This window comes from Thalassophryne amazonica, chromosome 14 (assembly GCF_902500255.1).
Source record: "Thalassophryne amazonica chromosome 14, fThaAma1.1, whole genome shotgun sequence".
In the NCBI taxonomy this organism is placed as follows: domain Eukaryota; kingdom Metazoa; phylum Chordata; class Actinopteri; order Batrachoidiformes; family Batrachoididae; genus Thalassophryne; species Thalassophryne amazonica.
In genome coordinates this window covers 24,466,655-24,488,885 of record NC_047116.1, presented here as the reverse complement: position 1 = coordinate 24,488,885, position 22,231 = coordinate 24,466,655, and the positions used below count along the sequence as shown (strand labels likewise).

Below are 22,231 nucleotides of genomic sequence, written 5' to 3'. Positions count from 1 at the left end.
TTTTCAGAACTCATATTAACACACTATGTACAAATACAGTAAAAATATGTTAAGTTGATAGACAAGTCATTATTGTCAAGTTGTAGTCTTACACACCTCTCTGCAGCTTCTCTCCCCCTGCCATCCCCTCATTACCCCATCCCCGTAGAGACGGTGCCTGCTCCCAGACTACCAATAACCAGCAAAAATCTATTTAAGCATAAAAATTCAAAAAGAAAAAATAATATAGCACCTTCTACTGCACCACAGACTAAAACAGTTAAATGTGGTCTATTAAACATTAGGTCTCTCTCTTCTAAGTCCCTGTTGGTAAATGATATAATAATTGATCAACATATTGATTTATTCTGCCTAACAGAAACCTGGTTACAGCAGGATGAATATGTTAGTTTAAATGAGTCAACACCCCCGAGTCACACTAACTGTCAGAATGCTCGTAGCACGGGCCGGGGCGGTGGATTAGCAGCAATCTTCCATTCCAGCTTATTAATTAATCAAAAACCCAGACAGAGCTTTAATTCATTTGAAAGCTTGTCTCTTAGTCTTGTCCATCCAAATTGGAAGTCCCAAAAACCAGTTTTATTTGTTATTATCTATCGTCCACCTGGTCGTTACTGTGAGTTTCTCTGTGAATTTTCAGACCTTTTGTCTGACTTAGTGCTTAGCTCAGATAAGATAATTATAGTGGGCGATTTTAACATCCACACAGATGCTGAGAATGACAGCCTCAACACTGCATTTAATCTATTATTAGACTCTATTGGCTTTGCTCAAAAAGTAAATGAGTCCACCCACCACTTTAATCATATCTTAGATCTTGTTCTGACTTATGGTATGGAAATAGAAGACTTAACAGTATTCCCTGAAAACTCCCTTCTGTCTGATCATTTTTTAATAACATTTACATTTACTCTGATGGACTACCCAGCAGTAGGGAATAAGTTTCATTACACTAGAAGTCTTTCAGAAAGCGCTGTAACTAGGTTTAAGGATATGATTCCTTCTTTATGTTCTCTAATGCCATATAACAACACAGTGCAGAGTAGCTACCTAAACTCTGTAAGGGAGATAGAGTATCTCGTCAATAGTTTTACATCCTCATTGAAGACAACTTTGGATGCTGTAGCTCCTCTGAAAAAGAGAGCTTTAAATCAGAAGTGTCTGACTCCATGGTATAACTCTCAAACTCGTAGCTTAAAGCAGATAACCCGTAAGTTGGAGAGGAAATGGCGTCTCACTAATTTAGAAGATCTTCACTTAGCCTGGAAAAAGAGTCTGTTGCTCTATAAAAAAGCCCTCCGTAAAGCTAGGACATCTTTCTACTCATCACTAATTGAAGAAAATAAGAACAACCCCAGGTTTCTTTTCAGCACTGTAGCCAGGCTGACAAAGAGTCAGAGCTCTATTGAGCTGAGTATTCCATTATCTTTAACTAGTAATGAGTTCATGACTTTCTTTGCTAACAAAATTTTAACTATTAGAGAAAAAATTACTCATAACCATCCCAAAGACGTATCGTTATCTTTGGCTGCTTTCAGTGATGCCGGTATTTGGTTAGACTCTTTCTCTCCGATTGTTCTGTCTGAGTTATTTTCATTAGTTACTTCATCCAAACCATCAACATGTTTATTAGACCCCATTCCTACCAGGCTGCTCAAGGAAGCCCTACCATTATTTAATGCTTCGATCTTAAATATGATCAATCTATCTTTGTTAGTTGGCTATGTACCACAGGCTTTTAAGGTGGCAGTAATTAAACCATTACTTAAAAAGCCATCACTTGACCCAGCTATCTTAGCTAATTATAGGCCAATCTCCAACCTTCCTTTTCTCTCAAAAATTCTTGAAAGGGTAGTTGTAAAACAGCTAACTGATCATCTGCAGAGGAATGGTCTATTTGAAGAGTTTCAGTCAGGTTTTAGAATTCATCATAGTACAGAAACAGCATTAGTGAAGGTTACAAATGATCTTCTTATGGCCTCGGACAGTGGACTCATCTCTGTGCTTGTTCTGTTAGACCTCAGTGCTGCTTTTGATACTGTTGACCATAAAATTTTATTACAGAGATTAGAGCATGCCATAGGTATTAAAGGCACTGCGCTGCGGTGGTTTGAATCATATTTGTCTAATAGATTACAATTTGTTCATGTAAATGGGGAATCTTCTTCACAGACTAAAGTTAATTATGGAGTTCCACAAGGTTCTGTGCTAGGACCAATTTTATTCACTTTATATATGCTTCCCTTAGGCAGTATTATTAGACGGTATTGCTTAAATTTTCATTGTTACGCAGATGATACCCAGCTTTATCTATCCATGAAGCCAGAGGACACACACCAATTAGCTAAACTGCAGGATTGTCTTACAGACATAAAGACATGGATGACCTCTAATTTCCTGCTTTTAAACTCAGATAAAACTGAAGTTATTGTTCTTGGCCCCACAAATCTTAGAAACATGGTGTCTAACCAGATCCTTACTCTGGATGGCATTACCCTGACCTCTAGTAATACTGTGAGAAATCTTGGAGTCATTTTTGATCAGGATATGTCATTCAAAGCGCATATTAAACAAATATGTAGGACTGCTTTTTTGCATTTACGCAATATCTCTAAAATCAGAAAGGTCTTGTCTCAGAGTGATGCTGAAAAACTAATTCATGCATTTATTTCCTCTAGGCTGGACTATTGTAATTCATTATTATCAGGTTGTCCTAAAAGTTCCCTAAAAAGCCTTCAGTTAATTCAAAATGCTGCAGCTAGAGTGCTGACGGGGACTAGAAGGAGAGAGCATATCTCACCCATATTGGCCTCTCTTCATTGGCTTCCTGTTAATTCTAGAATAGAATTTAAAATTCTTCTTCTTACTTATAAGGTTTTGAATAATCAGGTCCCATCTTATCTTAGGGACCTCATAGTACCATATCACCCCAATAGAGCGCTTCGCTCTCAGACTGCAGGCTTACTTGTAGTTCCTAGGGTTTGTAAGAGTAGAATGGGAGGCAGAGCCTTCAGCTTTCAGGCTCCTCTCCTGTGGAACCAGCTCCCAATTCAGATCAGGGAGACAGACACCCTCTCTACTTTTAAGATTAGGCTTAAAACTTTCCTTTTTGCTAAAGCTTATAGTTAGGGCTGGATCAGGTGACCCTGAACCATCCCTTAGTTATGCTGCTATAGACGTAGACTGCTGGGGGGTTCCCATGATGCACTGTTTCTTTCTCTTTTTGCTCTGTATGCACCACTCTGCATTTAATCATTAGTGATCGATCTCTGCTCCCCTCCACAGCATGTCTTTTTCCTGGTTCTCTCCCTCAGCCCCAACCAGTCCCAGCAGAAGACTGCCCCTCCCTGAGCCTGGTTCTGCTGGAGGTTTCTTCCTGTTAAAAGGGAGTTTTTCCTTCCCACTGTAGCCAAGTGCTTGCTCACAGGGGGTCGTTTTGACCGTTGGGGTTTTACATCATTATTGTATGGCCTTGCCTTACAATATAAAGCGCCTTGGGGCAACTGTTTGTTGTGATTTGGCGCTATATAAAAAAAAAATTGATTGATTGATTGATTATATTTTCAGAGTAGTTCTTATTGTACAACAGCACAGTGGCACAAACAGTAAGCGTGACTTTGTCACAACTAAAATACCCCAAGGCTGCTGAGTCCCATTCCTCTTGTGGTGGCCCTGAGCAAAATGGCAATCAATATACATTAACTAACAACTGCATTTAAGAAATAATTATTTTAAAACCATCATGATAATTTAAATTCAGCAGAAAAAGACTATTGGGTTTACTGGTTGAAAATGTAATTTTTTTTTTATTACAACAGCATTATACAGCACAATTTACAGGTTGTTCTGTAATGGTGTGTGTGTGTGTGTGTGTGTATATATATATATATATATATATATATATACATACACACACACAGTGGGTAAAATAAGTATTATGCTCTGTACTGAGTGGAGATGAAAAGCAATGATGATGAGGTCATTTACAGTATATATAAAAGTGAATACACCCCCTGTATAATATCACTTAAATGTCCACTGTAAAATATATATATATATATATACTCAACAAAAATATAAACGCAACACTTTTGGTTTTGCTCCCATTTTGTATGAGATGAACTCAAAGATCTAAAACTTTTTCCACATACACAATATCACCATTTCCCTCAAATATTGTTCACAAACCAGTCTAAATCTGTGATAGTGAGCACTTCTCCTTTGCTGAGATAATCCATCCCACCTCACAGGTGTGCCATATCAAGATGCTGATTAGACACCATGATTAGTCCACAGGTGTGCCTTAGACTGCCCACAATAAAAGGCCACTCTGAAAGGTGCAGTTTTATCACACAGCACAATGCCACAGATGTCGCAAGATTTGAGGGAGCGTGCAATTGGCATGCTGACAGCAGGAATGTCAACCAGAGCTGTTGCTCGTGTATTGAATGTTAATTTCTCTACCATAAGCCGTCTCCAAAGGCGTTTCAGAGAATTTGGCAGTACATCCAACCAGCCTCACAACCGCAGACCACGTGTAACCACACCAGCCCGGGACCTCCACATCCAGCACGTTCACCTCCAAGATCGTCTGAGACCAGCCACTCGGACAGCTGCTGAAACAATTGGTTTGCATAACCAAAGAATTTCTGCACAAACTGTCAGAAACCGTCTCAGGGAAGCTCATCTGCATGCTCGTCGTCCTCATCGGGGTCTCGACCTGGCTCCAGTTCATCGTCGTAACCGACTTGAGTGGGCAAATGCTCACATTCGCTGGCGTTTGACACGTTGGAGAGGTGTTCTCTTCAGGGATGAATCCCGGTTCACACTGTACAGGGCAGATGGCAGACAGCGTGTGTGGCGTCGTGTGGGTGAGCGGTTTTCTGATGTCAATGTTGTGGATCGAGTGGCCCATGGTGGCGGTGGGGTTATGGTATGGGCAGGCGTCTGTTATGGACGAAGAACACAGGTGCATTTTATTGATGGCATTTTGAATGCACAGAGATACCGTGACAAGATCCTGAGGCCCATTGTTGTGCCATACATCCAAGAACATCACCTCATGTTGCAGCAGGATAATGCACGGCCCCATGTTGCAAGGATCTGTACACAATTCTTGGAAGCTGAAAATGTCCCAGTTCTTGCATGGCCGGCATATTCACCGGACATGTCACCCATTGAGCATGTTTGGGATGCTCTGGACCGGTGTATACGACAGCGTGTACCAGTTCCTGCCAATATCCAGCAACTTCGCACAGCCATTGAAGAGGAGTGGACCAACATTCCACAGGCCACAACTGACAACCTGATCAACTCTATGCGAAGGAGATGTGTTGCACTGCATGAGGCAAATGGTGGTCACACCAGATACTGACTGGTATCCCCCCCAATAAAACAAAACTGCACCTTTCAGAGTGGCCTTTTATTGTGGACAGTCTAAGGCACACCTGTGCACTAATCATGGTGTCAAATCAGCATCTTGGTATGGCACACCTGTGAGGTGGGATGGATTATCTCAGCAAAGGAGAAGTGCTCACTATCACAGATTTAGACTGGTTTGTGAACAATATTTGAGGGAAATGGTGATATTGTGTATGTGGAAAAAGTTTTAGATCTTTGAGTTCATCTCATACAAAATGGGAGCAAAACCAAAAGTGTTGCATTTATATTTTTGTTGAGTGTACATACTGTATGTACAGTGTAGGGAAAAGAAATGTCCAACTTTTCATTTCAAAGGCAATCAAATTCAACACAAAGGAAATCTTCCAAACATAAACATGTGCGCCACATCTGGTGCTGATTTCTTCAATAGCTTTGAAGGAGCTAGTATTGGGGATGTTTAGTAGATACACAGGGAAGACAGAAAAGATCCACTTTTTATTACCATGGTGACTGAATTACAAATGAATCCTTCAAGAGCAATCTGGGGATCGATCGATCGATCGATCGATCTATCTATCTATCTATCTATCTATCTATCTATCTATCTATCTATCTATCTATCTATCTATCTATCTATCTATCTATCTATCTATCTATCTATCTATCTATCTATCTATCTAGATAGATAGATAGATAGATAGATAGATAGATAGATAGATAGATTAGATAGACAGATAGATCTTCAATACATTTAGCAAGATTCAAACAAAGAAACAAGTAAAATTGTAATAAAGATTATGTATCCTATTTGATATACATGATATGTTAACATTGGAAAAACAGTGCCACCCACTGGCACATCAGCACAGATAAGGACAGACAAATATTGTTGGACCTCAATCGATGTGTTTTGCAGATTAAATCTGAGAGGAGTCGTTGCATTTCATTTAATATAAAGCACTTCACGTTTACTTGTAATGTGTTGTCTGTTTATCTATCTATCTAAATAATATAAAAAATATCTGAATAAAGATATCTTATAAGATGTTGATAAATTATTAATATATAAATGGCATTTCCTTGTGAAAATGTTTTGTGACTTACAGAGGTATATCTCTGAAGGTTTGTGCATGGCATCAAACATCAAGAACGAATACGAATAAGACAAGAGCAAGAAGTAATATAAATAAGGCTGCCATTGTGCACTGCTTAAGGGCCCCTTCACACATAACACGATTGAAGCCAACTAGCGCACGAAGGAGGACTTGCATGCCATTCATGAAAAATCGGAGCTCTAACGCCTCATACACCTGTCACTACAACTATTCACGCACACCAGCGGCCGAAAGACAGAGAGTGCTCTATGAGAGCCCATTCGATCCCTCTCACGGCAGGTGTTGGCCAAATTCCAGGTGACACACACGAGCATCCAACACCGCTCATTGGACACTTAGCCATTTATGCTGTAGCCATGTAGCCATTTATGCTGTTAGCACAAAAACAGTGAGCAGGCAATCACTTTGGAGTTGGCTGTGAAATTTGTCTAAGTACCCCCATGAGTGTGGTGTTGCAAAAAGCAACACACGTGGTGTGTGTGTGTATCGTGCCCCCCCGCTCCCCCAACACACGTGGCGTGCATGTGTTTTGTGCCCCCTCGCTCCCCCAACACATGTGGTGTGCAGGCAGGAGGAGCACACTTGCATAAAATGCTGATATGTATGTACAGACATGATCACATGGGGGCTAGACAGCCACGTCTGAGCGCACACGGCACAGCGAGGCGCCTCTCAGCTGATCGCAGCACACTGACAGCTGGAAATGACGGCTCAGTGCACACGACTTGTAACATTACAAACACAGAGACCACTGCCAGGACAGGTCTATAAATAATTACTACAAAACTGACTACTAAATAGTAAATTTACTGCTAAAATGAATGACCACATAACACAGAAACAGAGAGTGACACATTGGTCTGGGCGTTGAATGGACAAGAAGGTGTGTCTGCCAACAGCAGCTGCTGTTGAGATCTCTGCTCCTGGATGTCCCAGCTGTACATGTACTGTGTTTTGAAGGACATGAACGTACAACTGTCCTCCATGAGGCGCATGTCTCTGCCTGCTGTCCTCACATGGAAATACATAAAACATGTTTCGCCTTTACACCAGGCTGCAGCGGCTGCACATAGTGCACTTTGGCAGGCTGCAGGCCGGCCCGACATGCATGTCCATACATTGTCTAATTTCTCTTTTTTGAAAACATACGTTTACCTCCTTGTTGATTTCAAGCACTTCACACTACTGTTATAAGACAGCGATTGTAGCACAGTGATAAACTTTCCATTTGTTAATCAGAGCTTTTGTAAATTGCAGGTTCGAATCCTGTGAGTGGCATTTATTTTTTATTTAACCAGGTTTATTTAACTGCAGGGTTCTGTATTGGGTCCCCTTTTATTTATTATTTATAGTAACCCAGTGATTTTCACAAACTATACACTAATATCAGTGTCAGGTGACTGCAGTAATTATTTATATACACGGCTGGACATAATAAGACATAATGAGAGCGCACTCCTTGATTCGTGTCATTTCATGACTGTATGTCTGTGACCATGGGTCATATACAGAGGAACAGAGGGATCATACTTGCATTGTCTGCTCGATAAGAGGGATTAAATATTTGACATTGTGGTGTTTTTTTTATGGTGTGTAGTTTTCCTTTTTGTTCCTCCACATAAGCGGTGCGATGTGGTTCCACACATTCCAGCTGTTTTTTTATCTCCACATAAGCGGTGCAATGTGGTTCCACACGTTCCAGTTGGTTTTATTTTTTATCTCCACATAAGCAGCGAGATGAGGTTCCACATGTTCTAGTTGTTCTTTTTTTAATCTCCACATAAGTGGTGCGATGTGGTTCCACACGCTCCAGCTGTTCGCACTGTATTTGTGCACGCTCGTGCGTGTGCACGAACCCGTTGCAGCGGGATCATTCATGCCTGCCCGGCCGTGTGTCCCTCTCAATGTCAGCTCGATGTTTTCGGGATTTGCTCATTCGGGCTGTTTCGCCATGATTCACGCTATGTGTGAAGGGGCTCTAAGGATGAACTCGTCATTTTTTGCTGATAAAGCTTCATAAAAGGCACTTACTCAGAGATGAACTAAGCTTTGACTGAAACATTTACTTCATAAGGCATTATTTTTCAATAACTCACACATATGCTCTATATTTTATTCCCAGAGGCTACAGTGTAATAGAAGCTTAAAATTAAAAGCAAAACCATGTTAAATGAGTCTTGAATATGATTGGAAACCCGAGTCCAAAATGAGTTTGGTGAGCTATGAAAGTAATTGATTTGTATGATTCTGCTCATACATGTAATTTTAAATATCAGGTAAATACCTCAAATCAAAAATTGTTCACATTCTCTTGAAAAAATGAATAAATAAACTTCACGTCAGAATTATCATAATCTCAGTGATATGTGTAGATCAACGGGTTCTCGTAAATATTCTGCATTCAGCAATGAATATAGCATGTAACAGACTGAGCTGACTTTCTGGTTCACTGTCCTGCGGAATGTATACTTTATGCATTTACTCTTTTTTCAATTAATCTTAAATTTATTTATTTATTTAGCATTGCATGTTTTTTGGGGTTTTTTTTTTTTTTTTTTACCATTTTATGGTCTTTTTTATCTTTTTATTAGGAAAGGTTTTTGTTAAAATTTGTTTAAATTTAAAGATGTTTGGCCTTTCAAATTTCACAAAACTGACAGAATTTAATTTCTACTGAAATCCAAGCATTATAATGTCAGTTTATTTTTGAAACGTGTTGCAAAATTACAGCTCATTATTAATGAAGAGAACATATTTACCTGGGGGGAATTCCATAATGAATGTTTTATTTTCCTGTCAACACCATCTGCAGGAGTTAGTGCGCGTGCGTATGCATGGTTTTGAAATCACTGGAAGTTACCTTTGACCTCGCATGATGTGCGTACATGGGAGGTGTACGCTAATATTCGTAAGATGGCTTGTAAATCGCTTCAGAGGTGTTATCTGGTTTCAAAAACTGTTTTTAGATTTAAAAGTGTTTATTTCTCACTAACCTTTACAAAATGTTTGAGAAACATATTAGATTCATACAGAAACAAGGGCAATCTGAGATTTCTGATGTCTGCCAATCCAGACCTGGATCAGCTACAAAATTCGGTGGAGTCTTCCATGCCATAATCTCTATCTGTGGTGCAAATTTGATGACAACCCATGAAGTAGTTTTGACATAATCCTTCAAAGCCTGTATAAAGTCAGTGAAATGTTGATCCAGAATCTGCATCTGGATCACTGCCAAAATTTAATGGAGTCTTCCATGGCCTAATATCTATCTGTGCTGAAAATTTCATCAATACCCATGCAGTGGTTTTGACATAATCCTGCTAACAGAGAGACAAATAAAAAAATAAACACCAATGATTTTATTACATCCTTGGCGGATGTAATAAACTGTTTCAGAATGTCTTTGATCATCTTGGATTATTTTATTCAAGTGAGCATCCAGCTGATGTCCCTGTGCCTCTCGACTCTGATTGGCTGTTGCTGTGTGCTTCCCAGCATCCCTCACTGAAGTGGGGGAAGCCCCTACATGATCTGTGATGTCACTATTATGGTCACTATAATATACTGTATAGGTAGCTGCAAAATGTACTTCTGGGCTGTCTGCTCGTTTTAATTTTTTTCCCTTCAGGGTAACTATGTATTAATATTTTACAGACAATGCAAATTTTGATCATATTGGCAATGTAATGAACCCCCTATTTAAAAAACTAATAAATAAAATTATGGTGGTGCCAAAGAAAATAATTCTTTCTGACTTAAATCTTAAAAAGCCCAAAGGCCGTACACTTTTAAAATACCAGCAGGCAACAAAATTAAACAAAGAAAATGTTACACATGTATTCATTATTTTTTTTGTTGTTGTTGTTGACTGGTATTTCCCCGCTTACAAGGCTACTTTACCTTTCACAGGGACAGCTTGGCACAACCACCTATTGTGCATACATCTAGGGGCCAGCCTCAGGTTATGTTAACATTAGTCAAAGATAGGATGTGTTTAGTTATTTGAGCCACTTAAAGCTCGTAACACAACACTGGAAACAATAATCCTAGTGTCAGCCCTGTTATGAACCACAACACTTATTTTCTTTATTACGGGACTTTCCATAACTAAAGAACTCCGCTTTCCCATGTGTCACTTCTTGTCAGCACCCAGCTACTGACGCAGGTCCTTCCTCTCGACACTAATTATAGTAGCAATTATGACACTGAGGCAGTGAAACTATGCACCGAGACTCAAACTACCATCTACCCCAGGGTATTTTTCTCTTATCAGACACAAACTGAACACTGTGGCACTGGGGTTTAAGCCCAGAAGGTTAACTTCCATGCCAGAAACGGACTGGCTCCAGTGGGAAGAAATATGTTTGTAGGAATGTATCCAAGGATCAGGTCATGTTGCTTGGCTGTGAGAAGTAAGAGGTTTTTATTCATATAAACCAGATGTCTCTGCCTTCTATCTAAGCTCAGACTATCAAGAAGACCCTTATTGAGAATGCCCCGTAGAGAGCAAGGCTTATAAAATGTATGGAAAATATGAGGTCAGTTTATAGTTTTGGGACTCTTTTATGAGCATTTGTATGGCAGGACTTTTCTAAAGATATTATTAGATTGTGTGTGCGTTTATGTAAGATGGAGCCTGAGATCAATAGAAGGACTGGAACTGTGTCTGTTTTGCGGATGCTGTACAGAAGCTGAAACAGAGGGCCAGTCAATTTACGCTCCTTTCCTCACCTACTGTATGGTCATGAACTTTGGGTAATGACTGAAAGAAAGAAGCCAGCTGAGGTGGTCCAGGCATCTTGTGGAGGTCTCTGAAGGTCCTCCAGTCAAGTCCAACTGAGGGGGAGACACCTTGGAAAAACCTCGGAATACCCCATGAAGACTTAAAGAAGTTGGCCAAGGATAGAGGAGTTTGAGATTAGCTGCTTGATCTACTGCCACTGTGACATGCACAAATGGTAAATGGACTGCACTTATATAGCGCTTTTCCATCTGCATCAGACGCTCAAAGCGCTTTACAATAATGCCTCACATTCACCCCAATGTAAGGGTGCTGCCACACAAGGTATGCACTACACACCAGGAGCAACTAGGGGATTAAGGACCTTGCCCAAGGGCCCTTAGCGATTTTCCAGTTAGGCCGGGATTTGAACTGAGGATCCTCTGGTCTCAAGCCCAACGCTTAAGCACTAGCCCATCATGTCCCCTAAATAAGCGGCAGAAAATGAATGAATAAATGAATTTATGTAAGACAGTTGGGTACAACACTCATTGGCCGCTTTGTTAGGTACACCTGGTCAACTACCCATTAAAGAAAATATCAAATCACCCAATAACGTGGTAGAAACTCCATTTAGACCAGTGGACATGGTCAAGAGGATTTGCTGAAGTTGAAATCAAATTTAAGAATGAGGAAGGAAGCTCATTTAAGCAACTTTGAATGTGGTATGGATTTTGTTGCCAGACAGAGTGGTCCGACTATTTCCCAAACTACTTTTCTTCAGGAATTTTCAGGCACAACCATCTCTAAGGTTGAGAGAAAACAGTTTGGAAAAGAAGCAGCCAGTGAGCGGTGGTTCGCTTGATGACAGAGGTCAAAGAAGAATGGCCTGACAGCTTCAGGATGGTAGAAAGGCACTAGTATCTCCAAATAACCACTCGCTATAACAACAGTATGCAGAAGAGAATCTCTGTGTACCCAAGACAGTTGAACCTGGACGCAGATCAGCTACAAAAGCAGAAGACCATACCGGGTGCCACTCCTTTTAGCTAAGAAAAATAAACTGAGGTCACAATGGAGACAGGCTCACAAATTAGACAATGCAAGTTTGGAAAAATGCTACCTGGCCTGATGAGTCTCAATTGTACATACTGATGGACGGGACAAAAGTTGGTGTAAACAATATGAGAGCTTGCATCAATCCTGCCTTATATCAACAATTCAGGCCGTTGCTAGTGGTGTAATGATGTGGAAACTGTGTGATACTGTCATGTCAGTACGAACCGAAATCTCTGAAGAATTCTAGCGCATTATTGAATCTATCAAGCATTTAAGACAATTAAAGTCATAGTCATCTTCTTTGCTAACAGGGATTCATGCATGTACGATCAACATGTACGATTCTCCATTTCTGAAATTGGCTACCATTTACTGGTTCCTCTACATTTTTCTTCAATTTTTGACAGCACTTCAGAATAAGCATGTTTTGGGCTGCGCTGTCAACTGGGTGGTGCAACATGGCGGCCCACTATCATGTAGCTATGAAGAGCTCATTCTAAGCTTATGAAAACATATCGATTGGTTGAAGCAGGCAATTATACACTATTCTAATCCAATTACACTTTTTCCGCAAATCTGACTGGTTAATCGTGTGAGATTTCAGGCCATAAAATACTGCGTAAATGGTGGCAAAATATTAAAACCATTTCACATTTAATGTGTTGTTCCGCGCCGTGTCTGCGCACATTGCTAAGCAGATGTCAATAATGGTGCTGTCAACTGAGAGCGAAGGTTGTCAACCGCCATTACACACGAAGAAGAAGAAGAAAAAGAAAAAAAAACAACTGGCGGAGCAACACCGAAATGGATTAATTTAAGATACCATACGAAAGTAGTGATGTGCCTTCTGCTCACAGAATTTCCAATTTGGCATGAAGACGCTGTTGCCACAGTAAGCTTTGATGAGCCAACCACAGCCTTTGTCTGCGTAACATTTTTACCGAACTATGTTATTTTCCAGATTAAGATGTAGCCTTCAGTGGTGGACACAGATCTGTGTAAACATTGGAATTGGATTAGAATGGGAATAACCCCCTTGTGTCTGATGATTTGCAGATGTTAATGCTGGATTATGGTCGTAAATAGCCGTTTTACCGGATCCATTAACGCGTCGCCGGCAAAACTCAATTTGCGACCGTAAAATCCAGCATTAACGTCCGTAAATCATCAGACATAACAGGCTTATTCCCTAAATTAAACACTAATGACCAGATAGTTATGAATGCTACTGACACGGTTGCACATACGGGAACTATTCCTACGAGGTCTTAGCGATGTGCTTAGCAATGCCGGCTGGTGTGTAAACAATCCATAGCGGACAATGTAAATTGATGCAAGTTTTTCATTTTCACCACTGTTTTGTTTTTTAAATGCCTCAGCAATGCGAGGCAGTGGTTTGTACCAACAAAGTGAGAAAAAATATTAAAATCTGTTATGAAACACCAAGAGGATTATGCATCACATCGATCATGCGTTACTTTGGGGGAAATAATCAGCAGCTGGCCCCCTTCCTGGTGCAGACCAGCAATTCACAATGCATACACAACAAAAATGATATAAAATACAAAAATACCTGGTGTGTCTATGAGGTAGGAATAAATATCAGGGTATTCATTGAACATCTGGCCATTGTGTGGGATCATTTTTCCATCATCCAGCTTCCTGTTGGTATGGACAAGATGTCAGTCCTGCTGCTGCTAATTTGGTTTTATCGCTCCCGGGCGATATCATCCAAACCCTCTGAATAGGTGAAGCCCACACTAAGGTCCCAACAACAGAAATATAGCAAAATTCAAACAAATAATTACTTAACCCCTTAACGCCCGAATTTATATAGCTGTATATAAAAAAATGTTTTGTGTGTGTTTTTGCCTTTAAGTAGATGGTAAATAATGTTGAGATTATTAATTTCACTTTTGCACAAAAACTAGATAGTAATATTAGGTATTCTGGTAATGACTTTATGTTATAATGTTATAATAATAATGATGGTATGTTGCAAATTTGCGACAACGGGCATACAGGTCAATTTGGTAAGTTGCATATTTGAGTCAGAGATTGTAGCATATATGCGACGATGGGCGTTAAGGGGTTAAATCTGGAATTCAAGAGCAAATACCACTCCTACATACACAATGTATCTCTATGGTAAAACGCGCCGACAGACGCGGCGTTTCACACCAGCGATGCGTAAGTAAACTGGCAGTGATGTGGCCGTGACCAAATCAATAATTCATTTTGGATTATAGACCCCTCTAAATTCTACACACCAGCAAAAAAAGGTCCATTTCAGTGCAAGCAAGGTGCGGTGATTGTACAGACAAACAACAAATCCTTATTAGGGTACACAAAGTCTGACCATGCACTCTGATGTGATGGAACTCCACACAGATTCATCAGAGCATTCATGGTGCCTGGTATGTCTTAATCCTATGGTTACCTAATTGATTTACTGTTTGTTGAGCACTAACGTGGATGCAGAATGGCATGCCAGAAAGTGAACATGAGAACGTAGGTTTTTACAAGAGGCCTGGACAGCTACAGCTAAGTCATAATAATGGAGTTGACTGGAGATACAGTGTTAAATTGCACAGACTAAACATTATCAACCTGACTTTACTAATATTATTGTGATTGTCACCTGGATACTGTTGTCTGTTGTGCCTGAATAAACACCTTGTTGCATACTTGCACGTCCAGAATGTGATGTTGAATACTGAAGTTTACATACAGATGGCAGTGCAGCCAAAATGGACTGCATTTCTGTCATGCTTTTCCATCTGAAGCGGATGCTCAACGTGATTTACAATGACGACACACATTCACCCATTCACTCACACAGTGACATCAGTGTGCTGCCATGCAAGGTGTTCCCCTCCACACCTGGAGAAACTTGGAAACCGTGCCCAAGGGCCCTTTGTGATTTTCTGGTCTGACTGGGATTTCAACCGAGGAATATCTTGTCTTAAGCCCACTGCTTTAACCTTTTACCTCCCCAAATATATACAGTGTTACAAGAAGCATATCATACGACAGACCTCAGCTGTCAGATGCCAATTAAAGCAGTTGACGTCTGACAGCTGAGGTCTGTCTTTTTTTTTTATTAGTTACGACAGCATTTTAGGGCCACATAGAATTTTTTTTTTTAGACTTCGAGAATAAAGTCATAATATTACAAGAATAAAGTCGCAATATTATGAGAATAAAGTCGTAATTTTAATACTTCGAGAATAAAGTCGTAATTTTACGAGAAAAACGTTGTAATATTATGAGAATAAAGTCATAATATTACGAGAATAAAGTCGTAATTTTACGAGAATAAAGTCGTAATATTACGAGAATAAATTAGTAATTTTATGAGAATAAAGTAATAATATTATGAGAATAAAGTCATAATATAAAATTTTGACTTTATTCTTGTAATATTACGACTTTTTTCTCATAAAATTACGACTTTATTCTCAAAGTCCAAAAAACAAACAAACAAAAAAAAAGAAATTCAATGTGGCCCTAAAACTCTGTCATAATTAGCAAACCCGAGAAGTAAAAAAAACAAAAACAAAATGCAGCTATACCATATACAAATAGCCCCCAGACGCCCACAAAAGATTTGGAATTTACAATGCAAAAATAATCACTTTAAAATAGGAATAAGATAATAAGATTATGTATCAGGTTGTTATTGGAAGGGTAATTAAAGGATTAGTTCACTTTTTTTTATACAACCCAAGTCAATTTAAAACATAGCAGTCAAGATTGTGAGTGCTCACTTTACCTTTGATAACTGTGTAATTTGCGAGAAAACACTTTTTAAAGAAGTACTTTAGGAATTAATCCATCACAGTCGATGGGGCAACCTTACTATGAGTAAAACTCAACAGCTTGATAAAAATAGCAATGAAGCAATGCTAATAACCCACTGTTAAAATCATCAAAAGGTTTGTAGCACATAATACCTGAAGACACATCTGTGTAGTTTTCTAATATTAAAGGATTATTAACAGAGTGCTCGGTCTGTACGGGAAAATATCAGACCAAGGATGTAAGCATATTTGAAAAATATGCTTACATCCACTTCAGAGATTGTGCATTGTGTAATTTTGGAGATATTTCATATAGGGAGTGGGTGTCTACCATGACAACCCCCCCCCCCCCCCCCCACCCCATGCAAAAAAGAAAACTGCAATATATATATACTGTAATTTTAACATCTTTCGAAATATTAGAATGTAACTGTTTTGACTTCATGATTAGTTTTGATGAACCCTGCATTGAACACCACATTCAAGTTTATGATATATAATACTCCTGACTTGGTAGTACTTGTTTTAGAGAAGTCACAAAAGCTACATAAGTACTGATATTATTACAGTGATCATACAGTTACACATGTAATTTCAAGTCACAGCATGGCAAGTTGTAGTAAATCAAGTGTCATGGCCAAGCCAAAAACAAGATCTCAGGCTAAAGAATTTGATTAAACCTTTGACAATGGTTTATGTTTTTTTTTAAGTTTTTGAAGAGCATGGCCTCCTCCTAAGTTATTCACACAGTGTTAGTGAAATAAAACCTTTGTGAAAGAACTGTGTTTATAAAGTTTTTGAAGAGCATGGACAAACTTTACACATAGCGGAATAGCCAGATAATTGAAAATAGACCATACTTTGTTACATTCAAGGGGTGGGGGGTTATTTTCAAGATATACAATTAATTTTGATGCCAAAATGCTGGTATTAATATTGTTAATCATTTCCCAAGTGGATGTATTGAAATTCTGCCTTGTGATTTTACCACCTCCTGCTAAATCTATTCCAGATAAAACTGTAATAATACTACAAACAATGTTTTATGCTGTCATAAAATGCAAGAACACAATAATTAGTCCGAGTTCAGTTTGAGATAAAAGTGTTTTAAAAACTGTTCTTAAAGTGCGCATCTAAAACTATCCAGTAGATGCAGAGACGATGCACATGAAAATAAACATTTTCAACCTTATAACCAATGAATAATTTTTGTATCTGTTGCTTTAAATGGGAAGATGTTGATAGCCACGCCTCCATCCAAAGAGAGGGGAAGCAGGAGCAATGGAACATCTGGACAGCATCTCTGCCACACATTGTGTGGGTGCGTCACACAGAACCCAGGTTAACTAAGTGGGTGCGTCTCACAGAACCAGCAGGAGTCCCATAGCAGATTTCCGTATCATATATCAGAGAAATCTAAAAATACCTGTTTCAGGCCTAGATTTTACATACAGCAGGGGGTATTTTACACAGACAGACAAAAAATTGTGGGAACTGGAGGATGTTTAACATGAAAATCCAACATATTTCACTGTAAAGGACAGATCAAAGCAGATTTTACAGAACACGACCCCTGTAATTTAAACATAATAGTGTAGACCAGTGAGCAAGTCCTCCCCAGTGTCATAAATCTATTAATATATCATCTCTGCCAGGGTTCTCTCCTCAGCTTTATTCAGATTTATAGTGATTACATTTCTAGGGGATCTGGCAGCAGGATCTGGGACCTTGTTGATGGCTGTAAGAGACACCAGACACCTGGCACCCATTACAATCCTATTATAATGTCATGTCTGTATTACATTTCCATTATATTAAACAAACACGGTTACCATGAGGACCAACTTAAGCACAGCCACAACCTTCATTAAATATCATAAAGGTCATCTCTTAGAGAAGAATTAAATGAATTTGAAATGAAATATGTTTGTAACGTTGTTAGACGTCATTCTGTTAATCAATAATGTTGTTTTATTAATGGGAATTAACTAATGATTTGTAGAAGGAGTTAATATATTGATTGTTTTTGAGCAATCAATTAATTGTTTGCTTTATAAAATGTCAGAAATTAATTATGATTGAGTTCATAGCTGATGTAATTTAGAGAAAAGCTACAGATTTACAAACTCACATTTGTAAATCTGTAGCAGAAAATTCTGTCTTTTTGATTTGACAAATGCCTTAAATTACTTGTCAATTACTGCACAGCCCAGTTAGTTCAAGAATGAACATAAAACCTGGAAAAACAAGCAAAAAAGGGAGGTGGGAAATGTCATGTATTTCAGGGGACTTTATTTTGGCATCCAGTTATTTGTAAGATACACAATTTTTTGCCTCTAATTAAACAACCAGAAAAAGCAGCGTTGCCATGCAAATATATCAAAAAACAAAAGCAAAAACAGAATTCCCCAGTTTGTTAGATTTAAGAAACCATACAGGCAAGAATGCAGATGATTATGATTATGATTGGTCAATTATTCAGTGAACCCAAGTTTTTATTTGCTCCTACTTAACTTTTTTCCCCAAAAAACTCTTAGTCTGAATTTTGACATGGACGAAAATGGATTTACACTAAAAATCTGAGAATGCAAGGTGGGGGGGGGGGGGGGGGGGGGAATCACATGGAACAAATTATATGTCAAACCTTATAAAAAATGTTTCAAGTGGAATGTCACAGTTACACATTATTAATTTTCAATGTATACACAAATGATTCATGCTTTAGTGATATGATGTGAGAAAGTATGCTTTTTGAAGTTATCTAAATTATTGCTGAATAAAGTGAAAGTCTCCTATATTAAAAAAAATGATAATAATCATGTCGGAACAAGCAAAGGCTTCCACTGACATCATTTCAGCAAACGGAATGTGTCGAGTCATTTTCAATGTCACAATAACACAACTATTATTCAAAGTCCAACCACACAAAACTGTTTATTTTAGCTGTGTAATTGGTGGAAATTAGACAGAAGAAAAATGTTTCCTTCCTATTTTATGAAGTGACTACAAGAAGGGGAGACAGGGAGCAGGTGTAACACAAGGCAACATGAGACAGCACCTGTACCACCAATCAAGAGTGAGCCGGTCATGTGATCAGTACTGTACACACCCCCTTGTTCAGATTCATGCAGGTACTATAGCTGGATAAAAGAAAAGGGAAAATAATCATATATAATAACCTTGTTTGTTCCAAAAAAAACTTCCTGTTCAAGTTCAGATGTTATGAGGGTAATTAACAATGCAGCGAGTGCATATGGTACATTTAAAACAGTGTCAAATTCACTTTATTAAAGTGTTAATTTAAGTGCAAAATTAAGATGACCAACATTAACAATCAATCTGATTCAACATTACGATGGAGTTGATTTAGCACAATTTAGAATGGTATCATATGAACTTGCTGCAGTGTTAATTGCAAGTGGGTAGTTTTTTTTTTGTTTTTTTTTGACAACAGCAAATTTAAAAAGAAAGAATTTATATCAAATGCCAGTGTCAAATAATTTCTGGTGTATTTTTGGTGGTTTTCTTGTAGCTAGCTGCAACACTTTTGAAAAACCTACAACAGACACCCAGTTCATGTCCATATTATATCATATTTGTGAAAAATATTAATTTTAAATTACTGTAGTTTGCAAAATATAAGTCACAGCTTTTTTTTTTTTACTAGTTTGGGAAGTCCTGCAACTTGTGCCCAGAATGTTGGTATTTGGGTCGCTGAACTTTCCTAGCAACAAATGTAAAGCCCCGGTCACATGGCATTAACAAAGGACACTGAATCCAAAACGAAACAAGAAATATGGACTTACGCTGACTTTTGGAGACACCGTTTAACCAGCGTTCAACTTCGATTGGTTAGCAGCTCCATGAGGCGTTATAACAACCGATCTGTAAGCCGCTCCGTAATGCGTCATAACATCCGACTGGTTAGTTGCTCAGTGAGGCGTCATAACAACCAATTGGTTAGCCGCTTCGTAATGTGTCATAACATCCGATTGGTTAGCCGCTCTATGAGGCGTCATAACAAGCTGTTGTTTCTAATGATGCCGAACACGCGAGTGAGAGCCTCCCTAACCGGAAATCTCGGCTTCAAGATGGCGGTGCAACTTGAAAACTGTCCATTATCATAATGAGTATTTATATTAGACTTTTACAGGAATCAAACCACTGAACAAAATAAAACTAATAATAAAAAATAAATGGCAATTAATAAAAATACATTACAACAACACAGAAAAATCCCAAATTAAAGTGCCGATAACACAGAAAAAAAGGTATGATTTATACTCCAGTGCGACTTATACTCTAGAAAATACGTTACATGGACTAGCAGATGTGATGTCTGTGGGAAAAACAAATCAAACTGCATCTGATTTGTGATTTAACACAAAGACATTTTTCCCACCAACAGAAGATGAATCAAGTTAAATGTAATAAAATTTCTTGCGTCTTTTTAAAGTAAGACCACACAGACCCATGTGATTACTGAAATTAAATGTAAAAATTATAGCTAACAGAACACAACATGAAGAAAATATCAGTATTTGTAGCATTTGTTGTAACATATTTTATTGTTAAGCACACATGCATTTTTTTTTAACCTATTTGATTTATTAAAATGTGTTTAACACCAAATATAAAGTGAATCCTTACTTCAATATAGGCTCTAACATTGTTTCTGACATCAAATTGGTAAATATGCAATCACGATATGTGCTGAAACAGGTGGGTACTTTGGGACATATATGACAGCTCTAATAAAAGGTTTCAGGAGCTGAAGCAAAATAGTTACGACTGTCCCGGTCTCCCCTACAAATATGTGGCGTTTTGAAGGTGTAACAGAAAATGCTCTGCGTGACATCATCCATGTGGGAATTACAACCACTTCCTAAATTTGAAGAGTGAAAATAAATATGGACAAACAGATTCACTCATTCCCAGACGCGTTTTGAGCAGATTTCTCTTCACGGTGAGTCTTATCGATGATGTGTGACAGCTGACAAAAGGAAGGACACGCAGTCTCTTCACAGGTCACTGACCTTGTACGACGTCCCTTGACTTTCGATTCCATAATGTCGCATCAGCGCAGGGTCCAAGCTCTTGGTCTGCCTCAGTGCCCGTTTGGACACACTTTTGGGGCTTGGAGAGCACGAAAAAACGCTGCTGAACAAACCCTGGGCGGACATGTCTTCTCTGCAGAGCACGTACAGACTGAAGGGGACCGTTTGACAGCAGCAGGTCTCCTGTGTACCTTCTCCTCCTCCTCCTCCTCCGAGGAGTCTTACTCCACTCCACTTCGATATAATAAAACATAAAATAAAAGCCAACAGGACCACGCTAGCTCATACCCACGGAAGACTTGGTTAATTTTGCTGTGCGGGAATGACGTCGCACATTCTATATTTAGAAAAGACAAGCGGGAAAGAAAGTTCTCTCCATTTCTTTCCTAAACTACCACCAAATGGTGCTTAACGTCGTATATTAAACTCATGTTAACGCTGAAAACTAATTTCGACAGCTAACTAGCATTCTGAAACCGCATTTCGCACAGAAACCTTTAGCAACCCCACAGCTATACTAAAATACGAAATGAGCGAAATGGGGTCAAATGTAACGAACTGGACCAAACTGACCTAGGCTGACTCCAAATCTGATTAATAATTACTTTTATTTAATTTTTTTAGCGACATGGAGAGAAAATGGGACTGATATTCACGAAATGGGGGTAAAATGTAACGAAATGGAGCGGACTGAACCAGTGACTGAAGTTTCATCTCTTGAACACCAGATGGTGCACCTGTCCCGAGTACATGTACTGAGCGCACTTCACAAAAAACAAACACTAAACAATTAAATAAAAGTACATATCTGGAGTCAGTCTGCTCCATTTCATTTCATTGACATATATCATGTCAACAAAATTATAGTCACAGATTCTTTATTTTTTTCCGAAAACAGACAATTTTGGTATTCGGATGCAATTTTCTCAAAGACTGTCAGATAACGTTCCTTTTAATTTAACAAGGGCACAATATTGGTCATTATTATCACTTTACCGAGACGTTGCTAGTCCGGTAGCGTAGATTTACGTCGACGCTACCTGGCTATACCCGCCCGCTCTTCGTAAACAAATGACGTCACAGCGCGCAGCCCAA

General features: G+C 38.8%; 1 protein-coding gene across 3 annotated transcripts in view; it reads right to left on the bottom strand.

Annotated features, from left to right (window-relative positions):
- LOC117524858 (rho GTPase-activating protein 6-like) overlaps positions 1-21,418 on the bottom strand; it is a 43,713-nt gene extending 22,295 nt beyond the window's left edge. For 2 of the 3 annotated variants that reach the window (XM_034186671.1, XM_034186672.1), the window contains exon 1: positions 21,116-21,382. In XM_034186671.1, coding sequence (XP_034042562.1) covers positions 21,116-21,262 — 147 coding nt within the window. In that variant the 5' untranslated portion in view covers positions 21,263-21,382. Of the gene's footprint in view, positions 1-21,115 lie in introns of all 3 variants that reach the window. The other variant, XM_034186673.1, reaches the window with a different exon arrangement.
- Positions 21,419-22,231: the final 813 nt, after the last annotated feature.